The 14,540-nt window shown below is 50.1% G+C and overlaps 1 protein-coding gene across 8 annotated transcripts in view; it reads left to right on the top strand.

Annotated features, from left to right (window-relative positions):
- The first annotated feature begins 3,614 nt into the window (after positions 1 to 3,614).
- Positions 3,615 to 14,540, top strand: part of FLNB (filamin B) — a 138,908-nt gene continuing 127,982 nt past the window's right edge. For 7 of the 8 annotated variants that reach the window (XM_081524754.1, XM_081524753.1, XM_081524752.1 and 4 more), the window contains exon 1: positions 3,615 to 4,051. In XM_081524754.1, the coding sequence (XP_081380880.1) occupies positions 3,760 to 4,051 (292 nt within the window). In that variant the 5' untranslated portion in view covers positions 3,615 to 3,759. Of the gene's footprint in view, positions 4,052 to 14,304; positions 14,493 to 14,540 lie in introns of those variants that run through there. The other variant, XM_081524761.1, reaches the window with a different exon arrangement.

Here is a 14,540-nt window from a genome sequence, read left to right as displayed (position 1 = left end):
CGTGCAGCAACAAAGACTGAATGAACACAGCAGGGGAAACAAAAGTATTAGTAGTGATAAGGATGGTATTAAAAACAAAAAACAAAAAAACCCTCCCAGACATGATGCTTAGCTCAGTACCTGGCACTACGAAGCGGCCAATTACTACAGCTGTAGGATCAGAGAGAACACTGATAAAATCACAGTCACGTAGCCCGTTGAGTGGCTCTGGTAAAGAATGGCTTTCATGAGCACTGCTCTGCCCATTCTGAGCTCCACCTTAGCCAGTGGGTGAGTGGGAGGGTTGGGGTACCTTTTCGCAGCAACCTGCCTCCTAGCACCCCCCACCTAATCTCAAAATCTCAAAATCCAGGGCTGTCTGGTGGGGCCCCTGGACCTGCAAAACACTTCTGCCTTTTGCCACCCCTTTGGAGGAAGGCCAGCTCTCCCAACACCCCTCCGCCACCCTCCCCGCCAGAGTAGGCTTCCTCTTAGCACCCCACCCATGTGGTCCCAAGGACCTCCGCAGTCAGGGCTGGCAGAGGAGGGTGAACCCTCCCACTTCTCCAGGGAGCTCCTAAGAGAACCAGCTCCTCTTCCTCTAGCGGGTGGAGACAGAGCAAATATTCTCAGTTATATTTTGCTTCTCTTTCTTTCTGGCAGGGTGTGGACACTGGTGTAAAATACAACTGAGAAGGCCCCTACCCCAGGGGAAAGGTGCATCTGGTGAGAACGGAAATTCACTTTGTAAGTCCTGGTTCTTCGTCTCTGTTCCCTTTGGAAAGTGGGCTTCTAAACCTGGAACTTTCAGACTTCACCATTTGATGTCTGTGACAATAATAGCAGTATCGGCCCTCTCAGCTGACATGTACATGCTAAGTGTTATACACGTAGTTTCTCATTTGTCAGAAATTCCTAGGAGGTACACTGTTAACGTAGGTTACAGCTAAAGAAACAAAATCAGGGTAGCTGCAGGTCCCTGCTCTTAATCATTACTGTATTGTCTTTTTTAGCCCTTCCTTAGAATCTAGTTTCTGTCACTCTATGACCTTAAGTATCTGACTATTCCTCTCAACCTCAGTTTCCTTACCTGTAAAATGGGAATAACAACAACATCTTCTGGAGTTGCTGTGATAATTAAATGAGAATATCAGCACTTAAGAAGCAGAAGCTTCCATTATTACTATTACTACTATTCTTATTATTTCTAGTATTTTTTGTTAAATGAAATCCTTGTCGACAAAACTGTGGAATGCATTGGTGAAAATGCTCCCTGCAGAAATGCCTGCCCTCTGCTTTTATCAAATATTGATAGAGAGCCCTTTGAAGACCTTGTGTGCTTCCTCTCCTTGTCTCCAAAGCCACTGATCACCCTCCTCCACCACGGTTATGGAGTCCCCTTCACTCTGCATAAACTGCTCCCTTGAGTGTCTCCTGATTGGATGTGGAGAATCACCAGACTCATCCTAAGACAGGGATGTCTCAGCTCAGAGTGAGGTGGACTAGATATTTATATGCAGAACTTAGTTATCTGTGTCAAGACCTGGTGAAAACAGACATATCTCCTAAGAAAGCAGAACCTTATCAGCTGCTGAGTGTACTGAGTTGATCACATTAGCTCCAGTCTCACCTAGCAGGGAGGAGGTCCCCTTGGGAGTGAACCACTGGCTGATAAGTTTTGATGGATGCCTTTGGGTTGAAGAAAGCTTGAGGAATTAGAAGTTTTGCACATGGGGTAGGCAAGGTTACCCACAGTGCCTTTAGTGAATCTGCTGCTCAGGTTGTGTAGACAGAGACAAGGTCCAGGCTGGGAACAGCATGGTACAGACTTTGGCGTTAGACCCAGGTTCAAGTCCAGCTTTGTCCAGTCCTTACCAGCTGACCTCCAGCAAATTTCTTCACTTAATCACAGAGAAGGGGAATGATTCTTCCAATAGTTACTGATCCTAACAATGGGCCAGGGCCAGGGCCAGGGCCAGATAATACCTTCTCTTCCTCAAGGCTCTTTTGAGCATTTCCAGTGAGTGAGGCAATCTGTCTGAAGAAAGCGGTTCACCTTGTACACAAATGACCCGTTACGTAATGCCACAACCACACATCTGCTGGCTCCTCCCAGAGCTGGAAGCCCTTGACATCTGTCCATCCTGCCCAACCCCTCTTCCCAACTGGGTCCTTAAAAGAATTAGATGCGACTATGGAGAACCAGAGAGAAGACAGCACGAGAAAGACTCCGCCTGATGTTGCTGGCTTTGAAGACAGAGAAAGCAGCCTCCGCCAAGGAATTTGGGAAGCTTCTAGAAGCTGGAAAAGGCAAAGAAATGGGTTCTTCCCTAAAGCCTCCAGAAAGGAATGGATCCTGCCAATACCTTGATTTTAGCTCAGTGAGCCCTCAGAGGGACTCTAAACTACAGAAAAGCAAGATAACAATGTGTGTGTGTGTTTTTAAAGACAAAGTTTTGGTAATTTGTTACAGCAGCATTAAGGAACTAATATACATGGCAAATTACGGTTCATTTCTATAACCACCATTAGGGTGTTTGTGATAGTTGATTTATACTTTTTTCTCCTATTAGTCTATGAACTTCTCACGGTTAAATTATAAGTTTGTCTTATTTACCGTTTGTTGGCAGGTGCTAAGAAGGCTGACAGGCCTTCAGTTAGTAGGCAGTCAATAAATACTCTGAACGATAATACTATAATTCATATGTGTTCAGTTAATATGAGAAGGAAAATATACATTTCAGGGACTTCTCTGGTCATGGTGGTTAAGAATTCGCCTTCCAGTGCAGGCGACAAACTTCCATCCCTGGTTCGGGACCTAAGATCCCACATTCCACCTGGCAACTAAGCCAGCGTGCCCCAACTACTGAGCCTGTGCTCTGGAGCCTGAGCACGCCAACGAAAGATCCCACATGACACAACTGAGACCAGAGGCAGCCAAATAAATTTATTTTTTTAAATGTCCATTTCCTTCACGATGCCCCCAGTGCCTAACACAGAGCCTGTGGACTGTGTTAGTCGCTCAGGCGTGTCCGACTCTGCCCACCCGTGGACTATAACCTGCCAGGCTTCTCTGTCCATGGAATTCTCCTGGCAAGGATACTGGAGTGGATTGCCATTCCCTTCTCCACAGGGACTTCCCAACCCAGGGATCGAACCCTGGCCTCCTGCCTCGCAGGCAGATTCTTGACCGTTTGAACTACAGGGAAGTCCTTAACACAGAGCCTAGCACACAGCAGTAGCTCAATAAAAGGTCTTATTGAAGCTTATTGAACCTGCAGATGGATGAAATACCCCTCCCCACCAACCCCTCCCGCGTGACCCATGCCACCGTCCCTGCCCATTCTGTCCAGGTTCCTACCTCTGCACGTCCCCTCACTCTGGAACCGGGTGATTTTCTCCTCGAGAAGCCGGACATCTCCCGCCTAGCTTCCTTTCACCGAGGCTGTGAGCACAGAGCCTGGGGACCCCAGAGGACTTGGGAGTTCGCGGGTCGCAATGCCCGCTTCGAGCGGCAGGGGGCGAGCGTGGCCCGGGAGCGCCCTCCTGAGGACGGGGCGGGGCTTCAGGGGCGGGCCGGCTCAGTGCGCAGGCGCGGGGCCAGACGCCTCGCGCGGCCACGGGCAGGCGGGCGCAGAGCAGCCCCAGCTGCGGCTTCGGTAGCAGCGAGTTCGAGCCCCGCTCCCGCTCCGCTTTGGTTTTTCGCTCCCCGCAGCCCTTGGGCCTCCCTACGCCAGTCTCCGGCAGCTCGCTGCGCATAGCGCTCTCCCCGCCGCCAGAATGCCGGTAACCGAGAAGGACCTGGCGGAGGACGCGCCCTGGAAGAAGATCCAGCAGAACACCTTCACGCGTTGGTGCAACGAGCACCTTAAGTGCGTGAACAAGCGCATAGGGAACCTGCAGACCGACCTGAGCGACGGGCTGCGGCTCATCGCGCTCCTGGAGGTGCTCAGCCAGAAGCACATGTACCGCAAGTACCACCAGCGGCCCACCTTCCGCCAGATGCAGCTGGAGAACGTGTCCGTGGCGCTCGAGTTCCTCGACCGCGAGAGCATCAAGCTCGTGTCCATCGGTGAGTGCCCTGGCCCGGCCGGTACCCCTCGTCCTCCAGCCTCCACTGCGCTTGCGCCCCTGTGGAGGCTGAAGCTCCCCGTCGGGTGCCCACCCCCCACCACCGCGCCGAGCAGCCGCGGGCTCCGTGTGGGCTCCGGGACGCGGGGACGTCGTCCCCAGAGGGCGCGAGGACAAAGGGGACCTAGGCCCCCTCGGGAGGTCCATCCTCCAGGGCGCTCTCCTTGTGTGCTCGCTCCCCGCCGTGCGCCGGGGCTTTGCGCCTGTTGGTGGCGGTGGGTTGAAGGTTCGGGTTGAGGCCGCACGGGGAGAGTCGGGGCTGTGGCGTTTCTCTGCAGCCGGGGTGTCGCTGCGGGAGCTGAGGTGTCGCAGCGGGAGCCGGGGGACTGGAAGCCTCGGGTCCGCGGTCCCTGGGGGGTGGAGCCCTCGTCCCGCGCTCCCCGGAGCGCTCGCCCCGCTGCGCCCCGCGGCCGCCGAATGGGCGTTGGCTGGGAGGCCAGGTGGGGAGGCCCCGGGAGGCCTCCCGCCCAGGTGGAGACCGGGACCTGGCGGTCGCCGGAAGGGGTGTGGGCCCCGAGGTGGGAAGGGGAGCAGCGGGGGTGTGTCTTCCTCGCTCCCAGCTCAGCTCTGGCCGCGTTGTCGCCGCCGACGGTGTCATTCAGAGATGGGTGGTGGTCACAGTAACCGCTGCCTTGTAGGAGCCCTAGCTAGTGCGCGCCGCGTGCCAACAGCCTTCCCAGTCACCTCCCTGCTCGCGCAGCCTGCGAGCTGGGGCGCCGTTAGACCCCTGTTGCAGACGAGGCGGGGCGGGGAGAGGGTTAATGGGCTTGCTCAGGCTAGCGAGGGTCCAGCTGAGAATTGAAGGAAGTGGGTGACAATTAAAGGAGACTTTGCCTTCCTCTCCCCGCCCTCCCCACACCGGGGTCTTCCTGAGAGCGGGGAGGGAGTTAGTGTTGGGTTCCTCTCCCCCGCCTCCCCCCCACCCCGCAACGGGGGAGGAAGAGTAGGGGTGAGGTCCCCACTGTGACCTCGGCTGGTTGAGGGCTTCTGGAAGGGTCACAAGGCGGCTGAGGGGTGTGGACTGTAAGGATCCGGGCAAGGGTGTGTAGTGGGTGTGCCCGCGCGAGTGTGTAGGTGTGCAGAGAGTGTGTGTACACAGAGCATGTGTGTGGAGAGCATGTCAGTGTGCAGAGAATGTGTGTGCACCTACATTGTGTGTGTGTGTGCGTGTGTTCTACCAGGTGAACTCTTGCTGGTAAGTAGTTGCCTCAGGTCTCTTCCTGAGGAAAGCAGGCCCTGGAGTGACCCCCACCCCCCGACAGGAAAAAAGGGCCGCAGGTGAGGCTGCTGGGACATTCTCCTGCCTAAAACTGGGTTCCAGGCTGAGTCTCCTCTTCGTCTCCACCGCCCTCCCCCACACCTGTCATGGCAGGTAGGGCTGCTTCCTGGGCCACCGCCCAGTCAGCCTCCTCATCAAGGGTGGCTTCCCTGCAGAGGGAGGCTTTGTGACATGCTGTCGCCTTTGGGACCCCCATCTCCTGTAAGGAGGAAAGGAGAACCTTAGTTTCTCTGGGAATTATTTCCTTTTCAGATTCCTCAGATCCCTCTGAGGAATCTCAAAGGCTGGCTGGGCTCAACATGGATCCCTTCTTCTTTGCTTTGAAAATGTGTATTTATTTAATTAACTGAACAAAGAAACTTAAAGTAAACCAGGAGTGTCCGAACACGACATGAAATCTCTTAAAAAACAACAACAACAAAAAAACCCAGACCACAGTACTAGAAAATCCTGAACTGCCTTGTTTGCCAACTGTTTACAGAGGCTGCAGCTGCCTCCAGCATGGTTTCCCATCAGTGCCCCCAAATTGAGGGTCTTATTCTAGACTTTGTCTGGCCCCGGACATTTTTCTCCTTAACCCTCATGATTTTCATTCCTGAACCCAGCCAGGCCATAGCGACTTCTACCGTCCTGACATTCCAGGGTTAGCTTTCCCTTCCCTGGTTGTGGCCTGTGGACTTTGGCAGTTTCTTGCTATGGACCTCTTCCCACCACAGTTTTCATTGTTTTATTTTCTCCTTTTAAATAATTTCTTGGATCATTTCCCCAGAGTGGGATTCCTGGGTCAAAGGGTGTGATCACATTTATGACTCCTGTCATTGGCTGCCTAGTTGTTTTCCAGAAAGATCTTACAGCAAACAGGTTTTCCAGCCTCTGGAGCCTGGGGGGAGAGTTGCCAAGGGCCAGGACTCCCTGAGGCAGTAATGCCTGAGGCCTCTTCCCTCTGCTCCTGGAACTGTGTAGGGTAAAGGCCCTTCAGAAAAAAATACACATCCACAAGGACTTCAGTTCAAGCTTTCCCTGCTTATGCTGTGTTGCATTGTGCTGACGATGACAAATGAGCTCCAACTTGGGACACACACTAGGTGTTGAGTGTGTTCTATTGATGACCCCGCTGATCACCACCTTGAATCCTTGAGATCTGGTTTCCTTATCTATGTAATGATCTCCCCACCGCTTCCCAGTCCAGGCCAAGTGCTTAGAAAATGATTGTTGTTATTACCACCGGGGATGGTGGCTAATATCATTGTCCTCAGTCGTGTCAGTCGAGTCCGACTCTTTGTGACCCTATGGACTGTACTGCCGCCAGGCTGCTCTGTCCATGGGATTCTCCAGGCAAGAATACTGGAGTGGGTTGCCATGCCATCCTGCAGGGGATCTTCCTGCCTCAGGGATTGAACCTGTGTCTCTTACGTCTCCTGCATTGGCTGCTTCTGCTGCTGCTAAGTCGCTTCAGTCGTGTCCGACTCTGTGCCACCCCATGGACTGTAGCCTACCAGGCTTCTCCGTCCATGGGATTTTCCAGGCAAGAGTACTGGAGTGGGGTGCCATTGCCTTCTCCTCCTGCATTGGCAGATGGGTTCAAATGGCAAACCATTCCAGTATTCTTGCCTGGAAAATTCCATACACAGAGGAGCCTGGTAGGTTGCAGTCCGTGGGGTCGCAAAGAGTCAGACATGACTGAGCGACTTCACTTTTCACTCTTCTTTACCACTGGCGCCACCTGGGAAGCCAGTTAGTATCATTACTTCTATTTGAAGATAGGGAAATGGGAGTGAAGTAACTTCTTGGGCAGGTCACCCAGCTGGTGAATGTTGACTGGAACCTAGATCTGACAAGTTGTTGAACTGGAGGCTTAACTGACCTCTTTTTCAGTGTCAGAAACAAGTAAAATACAGCTCCATTGTCCCACCAGAGAGTTCAAGTGAACACAAAGTTTTGTAAATCTGGGGTGTAGGGGTGATGGTTGAACATCCATACATTGAGCCTCTGACCTTGAACAAAATGAGGCCTTAGGTGAGGGTTGAGATTAATCCTCTGAACTCTGAAGAGGGTCCATGAGATGAGTGTCATGTCAGGAAGTGAGCAGAATCAGTTTGCATCTTTTTTTGTTTTGGTTTTTTGCTTTTCTCTTTCCTTCCCTTCTCTTTCCTTTGTGCTGCACTCAGTCATGTCTGACTTTTTGCACCCTCATTGTAGCCCACCAGGCTCCTCTGTCCATGGAAGTTTTCAGTCAAGGATACTGGAGTGGGTTGCCATTGCCTTCCTTAGGGGGTCTTCCCAACCTAGGGATCAAACCCTCATCTCTTGCATCGGCAGGCAGTTTCTTTACCACTAGCGCCAGTGGAAAAGCCCAAGTTTGCATCTTATATCTTGTTTTGAGGTGAATTTATTGAGGGAATAGCTGCCCTGCCTTCAATGGTTTTGTTGTTGTTTGTTTATTTGTTGGAGATTCCTACTACCAAATGGGAGAAATTTCACTTCTGTAATCTGGGAAAGTATCTATACAGGGTTTTGTGTACTTTGGATAGCTCCCAACAACATACATTGTGGGAATCATTAGAATTGGGTATAGGCGCCAGTTGTGTGACATAGGTGGTCAGATGCTGAGAGCAGTGTGGCTTTTCTGCCTAGAATCCCTGGCTGTTTGTTTATGTTTGGATGGATGGGCCCATCCTCGGCTTCATCCCAAAGTTGAAGTTCCTTCTTATACCCTGGGCAGTTCATAATGAGGCCTCAGCATATTTAATTCCAGTTGTCTGCCAGGACCTGGGAGGTTTATTTACTTGTTTTTCCAAAAACTTTTCTGACCCTGGGCAGTGCAGCCAACTTGGAGAAGAAGGGGTCTCCCAACCCAAGAATGACAATCAGGGCAGCCTAGAAATTGGGGTGGTGTGTTTCGGTTTGATCCTTTATATAAAGGAATTCTTTCCTTTTTAATGGATGTGGTCTGACCCTGATGTTTGCTTAAAGTGCTTGTGCCAGGCCAGCACCCCAGAATGGGCGGGGTACATGTTTCTGAGACCTCCGGTCACTGGGCAGAGTTTCCAGGGTGGTGGGTCACCCAGCCACTCTGTTTTCTTTCCTTCTGTCCCACTCCCACCAAAATAATGTACAAATAATACTAAAGTCTGCTCTGTCCTGTACATACTTAGCAAATGCCAGAGTGTCTTTCGGGCAGTGTAGTTCACATCTGGAAAGAAAAAGAAAGTGTTAGTCGCTCAGTCATGTCTGACTCATTGCGACCCCATGGACTGTAGCCTGCCAGGCTCCTCTGTCCATGGGATTTCCTAGGCAAGAATACTGGAGTGGGTTGCCATTTCTTTCTCCCAGTGAACCCAGGTCTTCAGCATTGCAGGTAGATTCTTTACCACCTGAGTCACTAGTTCACATCTAGGAAAGGCTTAAAAAGTAGCAAGATAGCAGGTTTCCTGAGAAGTTTCTGGGCCACTTGTAACAAAGTAACACATTACTGTCAGTTTGTTAAGAGCTAGGATTCTTGGTTCAAATCCTACTTGCCACTAAGTAGCTATTAAGAAACTTCTGTGCCTTGGTTTGCTTATCACTTAAATGGGAATAATAGCTACTCCTTAAAAGGTTGTTGTAAAAACTAAGCAAGTTAATATTTTTTAAAGTGCTCAGTACAGTTTATGGCACATGAACTGTTGGTGCTGTGTGTTTGGTTAAATAAATAAAGTGCTGTCCAATAATATTCTCCAAAGTCACACTGGAGAGTTTGCACACTGAAAGGACGTTTAAAATTGACACCATGCTGGGGAGACCAGCTTGGTTGGCTAATGGCAATTCCTGTTCCTCTAATAGGGTTATGGATTGCCCAGAGGGTGTCCCCTCCTTCGCAGGGGGTGACCTCTGGTTGTGTTATGATTTTTTGCCTCCAGGACCCATTCATTCCATCTTTGTTTCTGAGAGCTGGACAGGAGTTTGGAGTGGCTGGTCATTCCAGTCTCCCACCCGTTCAGGAATCTCAGGGCCAAATCATTTCCAGATGCTAGCTAGACGTCTGCAAGCTCCTCCAGCAATGGTGGGGCCAGCATGCCAGTCAGCAGCTGCCTTCATTCTCAGAGAGTCTGTGCTGAAGGAGAGCTTTGATTTGGAGCCAAATTATGTCTCCTGGGCACTCCCTCTTTACCCCCCACCCGGGGAGGGGGTCCTGATTCTGAGCTGTGAAGCCATATCATGGGTTAGTCAAGGATGGCTGCCTTGCTCCTTGGGCAGCAGCTGCTCAGGTTGGAGCCTTGGGCCCCCGCTTGCATTGGCTCCATGGCCAGGGTACTGCATTACCCTACTTTCTTTATAAATGGCCTTTAGGATAGCACATACCCGAAGCTGTTTCTCACCGCCATTCTGTCCCATAACAGTTGTGCAACTCTGGCCCACTGCATTAACCTTTCTGAGCCTCAGAAAGGTTTGTAAAACTGAGGAGAATGATAGCTCCTATCATAGCTTTGCTGAGAGCATTCGACTCGATTTGGTTAAGTTACAGCATAATGTTGGTGTTGTCATTATTACTATAGTGGACTTTGTCTTATCCTCAATCTATTCTCTGGCCATTCCTGCCACTGTCAATTGGTGTGTTAGTTATCCCCCTCCCTCCAGCTTGGAATTACCAAGGTGCCTCTCAAAATCCTTTCTCTCTTCCTTTCCTCATTCAACCAGCATATGAAAGACCAGCTCTGAGCCAGGCTGGATGCTAGGGCCACAGGAATAAAATAAGAGTCATGTCCCTGGCTTGCCTTACTGCTCAGCACAGAGGAGAGACAAGTCTTCAGGGAGTGTCCTTCTCAAACCTTCAGGCACACACAAATCACCTGGGAACTTGAAACTGGGGGCCCATTAAAAATGTCAGCCTGATTGACTAGATCAGGGGCTGGACCCTGGATTTTGGTCTTCCAGTTGGCTCCCAGTTGTCACCGTCTGCCGACCACCATGTGAGTAGTAAGGACTGAGATGACAAGCCTTCTGAGGAGGAAGAGCACCTTCTGTCAGGCTGGACTGGGTAGTCTGGAGGGCTTCCTAGAGGAAGGGGCTGTTGTGCTGAAACCTAAAGTCTGACAAGAATTAGTCAGGTGAGCACAGAAGTAGAAGAGTGTGTCAGGTGGAGATTGGAGGGGTGGTGGAGAGGTAGGCAGGGGCTGGTTCACAAAGGGCCCTTTGAGGCTAGAGGTTGCCCACAGAGCATCTTCATTTAGGGAGCCTGGGGTAAGGTAAGTGAACCCAGCTGAAATGGCTCAGCTAATCTGAGGATCTCTTCACTGTTGCTCCAGTTACTCCTATCAGAAAAGAAAAAAAATTGAATGTACCCCTTTCTCATATGCATATGTTTATAAGCTGCATACATATACCACTGTCAGTCTGTATATTAAATATTACTAAAGTTTAGTTTCTTTTTAGGTAGCAAATCCAAATAGAAGATCTGGTTTCTCTTCTGCTGTAATGGATTATCTTTTGCATCCTTGGGGTGCATATGCCCTGTTTGGGGGCCCCCAACAGCTTGTATATCTGTATTTCCTTTTCCCCCCATATTGTTATTAATCTGTTTGTTTATTTTTTTAAAAATTTATTTGACTGCTCCAGGTCAGGATCTTTAGTTGTGGCAGGTGAACTCTTAGTTGCAGCATGTGGAATCTAGTCCCCTGACCGGGGATTGAACTTGGGCCCCTGCATTGGGAGCTCAGAGTCTTAGCCACTGGACCACCAGGAAAGTCCCTGCATTTAGTTTTCATCTTTAATTTTTCTCCATTAAAGAGGTAGATCTATAATTATAACCTCTTCCCCCAACAAATTTAACCAAATGATTAAATCCAATGAGATGAGCTGTTTCCATCTAATTGTGTGGTATTTCCTGCTCTTACAAAGATTAAAAACTGTCTTTCATGATGTTCTAGGCTGCCCTGGTGGTTCAAATGGTTAAGAATCTGCCTGCAGTGTGGGAGACCTGGGTTCCGTCCCTGGGTTAGGAATATCCCCTGCAGAAGGGCATGGCAACCCACTCCAGTATTCTTGTCTGGATAATTCTATGGACAGAGGAGTCTGGTGGGCTATAGTCCATGGAATCACAAAGAGTTGGACACTGCTGGGCGACTAACAGTAACACCTCATGATGTTCTTCTACAAGCCATTTTACATTACTATTGTGAATCTAGTTATTCACTAAACATGTTTGATAATCACCAAATGGACTCAATGTTATTGTATGATAAACAGAGTACTTTCTTCTTTTGGGGCTGGGAAGGCAGCCTTGAATTTATAAGGTGCCTGGTTACTTTTCTTCAGAAATTGAGTCCATGTTCTGGGAAGAGTCTGTTTTGACAGAGTGTTGACTTCCTCCTTTCCCTCATTGCCAAAACCTGGCACAGGTAGACAGCTTGGCACGGAGGACACATGTGCTCCTCCGAATATTCCTTGGCTGTTCTTGGTTTCAAGAATCCACACCATGATGCTGTTCATGTACCGAATGTTGCTGTGTGCACACCTATCTCTAACATAAGATCTAGCGTCTCCCTGTACCTGCTGTGTGCTAAGCATTGTCCTGAGTGCCTTGCTTTGAATACTTCTAATCCTCATTATGAACCCTGCAAAGAGAGTGGCTTTATACCTATTTCCAAGTTATAGATGAGAAAACTGAGGCTCAAATCTACCTCACTTCACATGCCAGCCATGATCCTTGCCTGCATTAAGCTGTAGTTTTTGTTTTGTAATGTCAAAGTTGGGTTCCACACTCATAAAATGGATATATTGCGGTTGTTGTTTAATCGCTGTTATGTCCAATTCTTTTTTAGCCATATGGACTGTAGCCTGTCAGACTCCTTTGTCCATAGAATTTGCCAGGCAAGAGTATTGGAGTGGGTTGCCATTGCCTTCTTCAGGGGAACTCCCCCAGGGATTGAACCCACATCTCCTGCATTGGCAGGTGAGCCCTTTACTGCTGAGCCACTGGGGAAGCCTGCAAATGTTATAGTGAGAGATTTTCTACTGTTTTATTCCTGTTCATTTCTATTTTATTTAAAACACTTCTATTTTACTTGAACATTTGGACTTGGTTAGTGTGAAATTGAAATTTCCTTCTATAAAATATGGCTTTGGGGGGCCCATTTGCCTTACCTCTTCTGGCACCATAAAGTTTTCATGAGGGTCTTCTTTCCAGTTCTTGGAGACAGCTCTCTGGTTCTTTCCTGCCTTTGTTTGGTTTTCAGGGGCAGTGATTTCACTGCAGGTCTGGACAACAGGGACCAACTGAAAATCTTCTTAGGGGAGCCAGGCAGGGCTTTCTTTGCGAGGCCGGGAAGTCAGCAGTGTGGAGGAGGCTGCCTCCTGGCTGCAGTCCTGTGGGGCTTGCAGTGCCCACCACTTGTGAAGGTATATGGGTGGGGTTTGCTAAGACCTGGCTATACTGGGAGATCCTTGGTGACAGTCGACATTGGCACAGCTGTGCTTTGTCAGCAGTGACCTCACCCCACATCCTTTCCTTCTGCTACCTGTAAACATTAACTGGCAAGGGCAGCAGGGCGGAGGTGGGGTGTTGGGTTGCGATTGCCACTGAGCAGAACTTTTCTTTCCTGGCTGGCACTCAGCCTGTATCAGTTGAGCAGCCCTGGTACAAACTTCCGATCCAAGCCAGAGGTTCCTTGCTCATATTCAAGGAGTCTGGGTGGCAGGCCCCTTGCTGTGCACCACCAGGGCACCAAGCCATGGACTGCACTTGTGTCCTTAAGGGGCTTCTTCTGCGGTACAGCTCCTGAGCGATCAAGCTGGGCTTGCTGGCCATCTCTAGGTGCTCAGCCTCCCCAGAAATCGCAGGGCTGGCTTGTTGAAAGGTCTGGGCGTTAACACAACACTCCTGTTCTCCCTCTCTGAAGGCCCTTTATGCTGGCATGAATTCCTTTTCTCATGGAGATCTGAAAGCACTTTTGACTAAATGGGTCACCTTTCTGGGTATTTTCATAAGGCTGGTCAGCTTTTGCCATGCCAGACAACTTTTCTGGAATTTCCGTTTAGATATAAAGGCAACCAAAGAGGTTGGAATTATTTGGAACCCCGTGTGGAATTTTGGCTTTCGAGCTATAGGGAAATGGGTGGGGACTGTGGCAGGGACTGTGTAAATTCCCTGCGTCCCATAAATTAAGATTTTCAGATTAGCAGAGGCAGGCAGCGGTCAGCTTTCCTTCAACAAACAGGAGTGGTGCTGCTTTCTGCCTCATGCTGCTGGTGACCCAGGCAGAGGCAGGCCTCCCATGTAGCCTGGGCTATGAAAGGAGTCTCAGTGACTAGAATCAGATTCCTCCATCTCCCCTGCAGCCCCGAAGCAAATAACCAAGTTCTTATCATGCTGGTACTGCACTGTTTGTGTGCACCTCCCTGAAGTGATTTATCAGCTATTCTGGGAAAACAGGAATTATTTGGCATTCTACATCCTGCTGGGAGCACAGCTCAGACTGGTGGGTTTTTTTTTTTTTTTTTTTTTTCTGTGCTGTGCCTTCCTAGCGGCACAGGGCTTTCTCTAGTTGTACTGCACCAGCCTCTCATTGCAGTGCGGTCTCTTGTTGTGGAACGTGGGCTCTAGAGGGCAGGGTGGGTAGCTGTGGCACACAGGCTTACTTGCCTTATGGCATGTGGGATCTTCTCAGACCAGGGATCGAACCTGTGTCCCCTGCATTGATAGGCCGATTCTTAATCACTGGATCACCAGGGAGGTCCAGCTTGGTACTTCATGCACAGGAACGAAGTGATTGTTCCCTTGGTGAGGTAAAGCAAGCCAGAGGTAGAGGACCAGGCCCTGCTGTCCCAGGGGCCCTCAGGTGCTGAGGCCTCAGGGCTCCCACCCTAAAGGACCTTTGTGACTTGGCAGTTCTGTTAATTGAACAGAGTTAGTTCTGGGTTCTGTTTACAAGATTCCTTGTCAGAAGAGGCAGAGGCTGGAAGACCGAGGATGTGCTGCTGGTGGGACTAGGGGCCCGCTCAGTGCAGCTTCCAGCCATCCCAGGGCAGAACCCAGAAAGTGTTCTGGGAGAAGGAACCTTGGTGGATCCTGGCTTGCAAGCACCTGAGCAATGGCTTGTCATGTTTCCCATCTTCACTAAAAGAGGCAAGCAGGCTGGCACTGGGGGAATGCCTCTTCTGCTGGGAAATCCTT

The sequence above is a fragment of the Giraffa tippelskirchi genome, chromosome 9 (assembly GCF_054371585.1).
Source record: "Giraffa tippelskirchi isolate mGirTip1 chromosome 9, T2T-mGirTip1v1.2.pri, whole genome shotgun sequence".
NCBI lineage: Eukaryota > Metazoa > Chordata > Mammalia > Artiodactyla > Giraffidae > Giraffa > Giraffa tippelskirchi.
Note: the sequence above shows the minus strand (reverse complement) of the source record. Positions and strands in the feature narration are given on the sequence as shown.